The sequence below is a fragment of the Bidens hawaiensis genome, unplaced genomic scaffold, assembly GCF_021521415.1.
Source record: "Bidens hawaiensis isolate Kalapana, Puna unplaced genomic scaffold, B.hawaiensis_p1.1 tig00052332_1, whole genome shotgun sequence".
Taxonomy (NCBI): domain Eukaryota; kingdom Viridiplantae; phylum Streptophyta; class Magnoliopsida; order Asterales; family Asteraceae; genus Bidens; species Bidens hawaiensis.
This window is the reverse complement of record NW_027499401.1, coordinates 20,895-28,424: the sequence shown is the minus strand read 5'-3', so window position 1 is coordinate 28,424 and position 7,530 is coordinate 20,895. Positions and strand designations below refer to the sequence as shown.

Sequence of the window (7,530 nt, the reverse complement as noted above, 5' to 3'; positions counted from 1 at the left end):
ACTCGAGGTCGTGAGCCGGCCTTGGCTCTACCTTGGGCCGAATTCAAAGACCTGCTGACTAGGAAATATTGTCACAAGAGCGAACTCTGAAAGATGGAAGATGAGCTTTGGGGTCATACCAGAAAGGAGACGATCACCTTGGCTATACCAACCGTTTCCAAGAACTATCCCAGCTAGTACCCCACCTAGTTACTCCTGAGGAAAAAGCCATTGACCGCTATATAAATGGCTTACCTCCTTCAATGAGGAGCATGATCTTGACCGTTAATCCCGGAACCCTCCAAGATGCTATACACCTAGCCAGTACCTTAACCGATGAACTAGTCAAAACCGGAATTTTGGGGAAGGATTCGGGGAAACAAAAAGAGAGAGAATTCAAGAAAACTAGTTACCAACCTAATAAAAAACCAAAAACCACCAACTATGCTGCAGTCACCCCTGCTGTGCCCGTCCAAGCTGTGGCTCCTACTAACCAAGCCCTGGCTAGGGCAAGGTACTCTGGACCTCACCCCCTATGCTCCACCTGCAACTATCATCACCCACCAAGTTCCCAATGCCGAAAGTGTACCAATTGTGGTCGATTTGGTCATCTAGCCCCTCGATGCCGAACTGCCCCTGCTGCTGTTAATCAAGCCATGGTCACCAATCCTGCTCCACCAAATAATAACAATGCTCGTGCTTGCTTTCAATGCGGTGGTTTGGAACATTTCAAGAACAACTGTCCCCAATTGGCTCCAAACAATAACCAAGCCACTCGTGATAGAGCTTTCGCTATTGGTGCTTCAGATGCACGTCAAGATCCCAATGTCATAACCGGTACGTTTATGTTAAATAACCACTTTGCATCCATACTATTTGATACGGGCGCGGAAAGAAGTTTTATATCACTTGATTTTGAACCTCTTGTTAAATGGAAACCGGTAAAACTAGACTCCCCTTACACCGTCGAGTTAGCCAATGGTAACACTGCCCAAGCCAATACTATTATGTGTGATTGCACCTTGACCTTTGATGACCACTCTCTTAATATCAATCTAATTCCCTTTAAGCTTGGTAGTTTTGACCTAGTTGTGGGAATGGATTGGTTATCCCGTAATCAAGCCGAAGTTGCCTGTGTCGAGAAGCTCATTCGTATCCCGTTACAATCCGGCGAAACACTAATTATTCAAGGAGAAAAACCCGATCGTAACTTAAAAATCATCTCTTGCATGAAGGCCCGTAAACTTTTGAGAAAACAATGCTATGCCTTTTTAGCCCATGTAATTGACAAGAAATCCAAAGTGAAGAAGATTCAAGACATTCCTGTCATCAAAGACTATCCTGAAGTTTTTCCCGATGACTTGCCAGGACTTCCTCCTTCTCGACAAGTTGAATTTCGAATCGACCTTGTACCCGGTGCAACTTCCATAGCCAAAGCTCCATACCGTTTAGCCCCATCCGAAATGTAAGAACTCTCTAGCCAACTTCAAGAACTTCTCGACAAAGGATTCATTCGGCCTAGTTTCTCACCTTGGGGAGCTCCTGTCCTTTTCGTCAAAAAGAAGGACGGATCTTTCCGCATGTGCATCGACTACCGAGAGTTAAATAAACTCACCATCAAGAATCGGTACCCATTACCGAGGATTGATGATCTCTTCGATCAGCTTCTAGGAGCCACTTGTTTTTCAAAAATTGACCTACACTCGGGTTATCACCAACTGCGAATTCTCGATGAAGACATACCCAAAACCGCCTTTCGAACCCGCTATGGACACTATGAGTTCATGGTTATGCCCTTTGGCTTGACTAATGCACCCGCAGTGTTCATGGACCTCATGACCGAGTTTGTAAACCGTATCTCGACAAATTCATCATCGTTTTTATTGATGACATTTTAATATATTCTAGAACCAAGACCGATCATTAGCAACACCTTCGCCTTACCTTGGAACTGTTGAAGAAAGAAAAACTTTATGCTAAATTTTCGAAATGTGAATTCTGGCTTTATGAAGTTCATTTTTTGGGTCATGTTATGAACAATAAAGGTATACACGTGGACCCCGCAAAAATAAAAGCCATCAAAAATTGGGAAGCTCCGAAAACCCCATCAAAAATTCATTCATTCCTTGGTCTAGCTGGTTATTATCGTCGTTTCATCTCGAATTTCTCAAAAATAGCCTTACCGCTCACCACCTTAACTCAAAAAGGCAAGCCGTTCATTTGGGAACAAGAGCAAGAAGACGCATTCCATACCTTAAAGCAAAAGCTTTGTAACGCACCCATCTTAACCCTTCCCGATGGAAATGATGATTTCATTGTCTATTGTGATGCTTCAAATCAAGGTCTCGGTTGTGTACACATGCAGCGAGGCAAAGTCATAGATTATGCCTCTCGACAACTCAAGATCCATGAAAAGAACTACACCACTCACGATCTTGAGTTAGGTGCGGTGATTTTCGCTCTAAAAATTTGGAGACACTATCTCTATGGAACTAAATGTATCATCTATACTGATCATAAAAGCTTGCAACACATCCTCAACCAAAAAGAACTCAACATGAGGCAACGGCGTTGGGTCGAGCTACTCAATGATTACGATTGTGAAATTCGCTACCACCCCGGGAAAGCGAATGTCGTAGCCGACGCACTAAGCCGAAAGGAAAGAGTTAAACCTTCTCGTATTCGGGCCATGGAAATGATTGTTCACACTAGCCTTAAGGCCCGAATTCTTCAAGCTCAAGTGGTAGCCCAAAACAATCTCAAGACTGAATTGGATTGTGGAGCCGAAAAGCAATTGGAAACTAAGTCCGATGGAGTACTTTACTTCATGGAACGCATATGGGTTCCAAATTCTGAAGACCTTCTAAATCTTATCCTTGATGAATCCCACAAAACTCGATACTCGATCCATCCGGGAGCTGATAAAATGTACCACGATCTTAGGGAATTCTATTGGTGGCCTGGTATGAAGAAGGACATAGCCTTGTATGTTGGGAAGTGTCTCACTTGCTCAAAAGTTAAAGCCGAACATCGAAAGCCCTCGGGTTTGCTTCAACAACCCGAGATTCCTCTATGGAAGTGGGACCAAATTTCCATGGATTTCATCACTAAACTACCAAGAACCACTCGTAAGCATGATTCTATTTGGGTTATAATCGATCGTCTCACCAAATCTGCTCACTTCATCCCTGTTAGTGAAACCTACAAAATGGAGAGGTTGTCTCAAATTTACATCAACGAAATCGTGACACGTCATGGTGTTCCCTTATCTATAATCTCCGACTGTGACAGCCGTTTTACCTCCAACTTTTGGCAATCCCTTCAAAAATCTTTGGGGACTCGTGTGGATCTTAGTACAGCTTACCACCCCCAAACAGATGGTCAAACCGAGAGAACCATCCAAACCTTGGAAAACATGCTCCGTTCTTGCATAATCGAGTTTGGAGGAAATTGGGATGATCACTTACCTCTCATTGAATTTTCCTATAACAATAGCTACCATACTAACATCAAATGTGCTCCTTTTGAGGCTTTGTATGGTAGGAAATGTCGAACACTGGTATGCTGGACCGAGACTGGTGACTCGCAAGTTATTGGTCCTAAAATCATCCAAGCAACCTCCGACAAGATTGCCATCATTCAAGAAAGACTTAAGGCCGCTCATGACCGAAAAAAGAGTTATGCCGACAATCGAAGGAAACCACTTGAGTTTCAAGTTGGTGACCAAGTCTTACTCAAAGTTTCCCCCTGGAAAGGTGTTGTCCGATTTGGGAAAAAGGGAAAACTCTCTCCTAGGTATGTTGGACCTTCTGAGATTCTTGAAAGGATTGGTCCAGTGGCATACAAACTCAAACTACCTCAGGAATTGTGTGGTATTCATAACACTTTCCATGTTTCTAAGCTCAAGAAATGCTTAGCCGATGACACTCAGCCTATTCCCTTTGATGATATTGATAAACTTCACTTTGTTGAGGAACCTATCAAAATCGTGGATCGTGATGTCAAGAAACTCAAGCGAAGTCGAATCCGTCTAGTAAAAGTGAAGTGGAACTACAAGCAAGGACCCGAGTTTACTTGGGAACTTGACGATCAAATGAAACAGAAATACCCTCATCTTTTTCAATCCAAAGCAGTTTCCACTATTTAATTTCGGGATGAAATTCCCTTAAGTGAGGGAGACTGTAACATCTATGGATTTTTCTTGCAAAAACGCTAGTATTTTGTGCTCGTATTTAATAAAGTTCTCGTTTTAATTTCATCATCTACATTACTTAGTGTAAAATCACGTGTCATTTATTGAATAACATTATCTTTATATGCGTAATTATATGATCCTATGTTCATTTCATTATAATCGTGCTTAATCACAAATATAACACGTTGAACCGGAATGCCTAGATTAATATTTTATAACATGTAACAAAATATTTTGTTATTATTATTTTTATCCTAAGTATTTAAATTAATCATTTGATTTAAAAAGAGAACATTCTAGAAACTTCTATCTTAAACCTGTTTCTCAAATTTTACATTATCTAATTTATTTAATTTGAAAAAAAAAAAGAAAAAACAAGTTAAATTAAAAAAAAAGTGCTGTGCAATTTCTCACATGCACACATATCTATTTTTTTTAATTATGATCATTATCATTTTGTTTATAATTATTATAATTATAATTATCATTAAGTTATCTCTTGATCTTTAAATAAGTTTTATCTCTATCGCAATCATATTCAAACCTTAACTTTTGGCCTATAAATAGAGCCCCTCATTCTCATATTTTTTTCACACCAAATCTCACTCTCTAAGCATAATCAAGTATGTTTTCTTAGTTGTTCTTCATATATCTTTGATTTTGATCTTGTTCTTTTGAATTTCTTTTAGTTTGTTCCTATGTTCTTGAGTTTTCTTTTGAATCTTCATAATTTTTCATATACTCTCACCATGATCATCATAAATTGTTAATAAAACCCTTACTTTTTGCTCTAAAAGATTATGATGATCATGTTATTCCAAGAAATCATAATTGTTTTCTCATAATCTTGGATCAAATTATAATTTTTCCATGAACAACTATGAATATTCTTATGATCTTTAAAAAACCTTATAAAGTTATCATACCTAAAAATTATATTTACATAATTGGTCCTTATACTTTCATAAATGTCAATAAATATCCTAAATTATAATATTTACACTTTAAACCCTATACTTTCATAAATGTCGATAAACATCCTAAACTATAATATTTACACTTTGAACCCTATACTTTCCTAAATGTCAATAAACACCCAAACTATATGATATTACACTTTTAACCTTGTACTTTATTATTTGTGAAAACCATTCTAAAACATTTTGAGTTAGTATACAAATAGAGTATAAACCGGGTATGTATGTATCTGACAAGCAAACGGTTCTGTCTAAGGCAAGAGTGGCGTAAATAATCCCATTGGACCCGTGACTCTTACCTGGGAATCAACTTGCTGGAGGTCTTGCTCTTGGTTTAGAACATTCTAGTATGCGACACTCTAACTAATTTAAAAATCAAACTTAATCTAAGGCATCCCGTAACCGGTTCAACAAACTCTTGCTCGTGTTCGTGTTCATCCGTCAAGCAAGGTGAGTTCATAGCCCCTTTTCATGCTTTTAAACGTTTTATACTTCGTGGTGGAAACATGCAACTTATTTATTCTACGTTTTATACATGCTATTTGATTCAAGCTTTATTTCATTATATTCGTTATGTGTAATCATTACAAGGGTATACTTAATCACATGTACAACCATTAACTTGTTAAGCCCGTGGTAGTATGATGATAGATCTATTGGCCCGACCCGCCCACGCAGGCCTCGGGTAGAGGCCTGTGTGTTCAGAATCCGACGATCGTTAAACATTAAACATAATAGTCTTATCGTGGATTAGACGACTCGCTAAACGTGTCAGAGGTTTGGTTGTAATCACTAAAGTATACAAAGTAACTTAACACATATGGAATGTTTTCAACATAAAACTTATCTTTTTCAAAACCTATGTTCTCACCAACTATTTTTAGTTGACACTCTCGCATGTTTTTCAGGTGATGGAAATTAAGTTATAAAGATTTTTGAAGTTTCATATAGGGCATGGGTCAGACTTAGAAGTTGAATGAATAAAGTGCTATGTCATATTTTCTATTTGGATTATATTTGAATAATTCGTTGGTTTCTTTTAATAGGAGTTTTTACATTTAATACCATGTGCATGATTTCAATCTACGCACGCCCCGGCGTTTCCGCCTTCGACCGGGGGGTGTGACATTATGAAAAATCATTTTATCTGCTATATTTAGCCCGAAAATCGTCCGTTTATACCAAATGATTTCCAAAAAATCCTCAAAATTTCTGAGTGACCAAAATACATCCCAAAACAACCTGGAATAATTCCAAAATCAAACAATCTTGCCAAACATCCTTTTCGAGCCAAAAACGACTATGAAAATTCAAATAAACGCAAATGCACAAAATATATTTAGGTTTTTCCAAATGACCCCAAATTTCATATGTGATCATTATATACAAAATCTGAGTTATCCACAAAATTTCATAATTTATCGATCATTTTAACTATTTTTCCCAAATAAACGCCTCAATTCGGTTATAAATTCGCTAAATATTCTCGGATGGTCGAAACATTACCAAATCTGAATAGGAACTCAAAGATATGGTTCTTGATGTCCCTGAAAAATTTCATGACCTAACAATATGCACAACACAATCAAATCCTACACAGCCCGTAATCGAGTGATTCGGTATTACCTTAGCGGTTTTGGTTCGTTTTCGCTCTTCTAATCAAGTTCTCGGGTTATTGTAATTCTATGCAAGCTAGATACAGGTTCTATATCACAAAACAAGCAAGTTTCATCAACATGGCAGCCTCTTAACTTAGGGTTTCGGCTAGGGTATTAAACCGTACTTTTGAACCGTAAAAACGCCGTTTAAACCCTATAATCCGTGTTTATGGCCCAAAAAGAGTATGATTCTGATTCCTAACCATGTGTAAGATCAAAATATGTTTTTGGACCATTTTTAAGTGTAAGACCCCGAATCCCGGGAATCCTACAGTTGGTAATCACATCCACAATCTCCAGCACGTCCAAGCGGTAGCATCCATTTCTTAACCTAAAAGTCAATCTAACATACACACAAAGTCAGCTTGAGCTGAGTGAGTTTAAGTTTTCATAAACGACATTCATTAAAAATTTAAATTCCATGAGTATGGAATGTAGGGGAAAATCGTGAGTCCATAAAATCATAAATAGCTTTTCTTAACCAAATCATAAGTAAATAAAACATTAAACATCTTTTCGCGCAGCACGGGACTCCTCACCCCGGGTCTTCCCCGAGTAATATATTTGACCCAGCCGCGATTTAACAAAACCATTAAAATCATGTAACACGAGCCTCCTCACCCCGGGTTATCCCCAAGTAATATATTTGACTTGGTTATAGTTTAAATAAAACAATTCACGCAACACAAGCCTCCTCACCCCGGGTCATCCCCAAGTAATA

The 7,530-nt window shown here is 38.3% G+C and overlaps 1 protein-coding gene across 1 annotated transcript; it reads left to right on the top strand.

The window, feature by feature from the left end:
- The first annotated feature begins 242 nt into the window (after positions 1 to 242).
- Positions 243 to 1,448, top strand: LOC143599539 (uncharacterized). The gene has a single exon (XM_077077466.1). It carries the CDS (start codon positions 243 to 245, stop codon positions 1,446 to 1,448), a length of 1,206 nt encoding a protein of 401 aa, XP_076933581.1.
- The last annotated feature ends 6,082 nt before the right edge of the window (positions 1,449 to 7,530 follow it).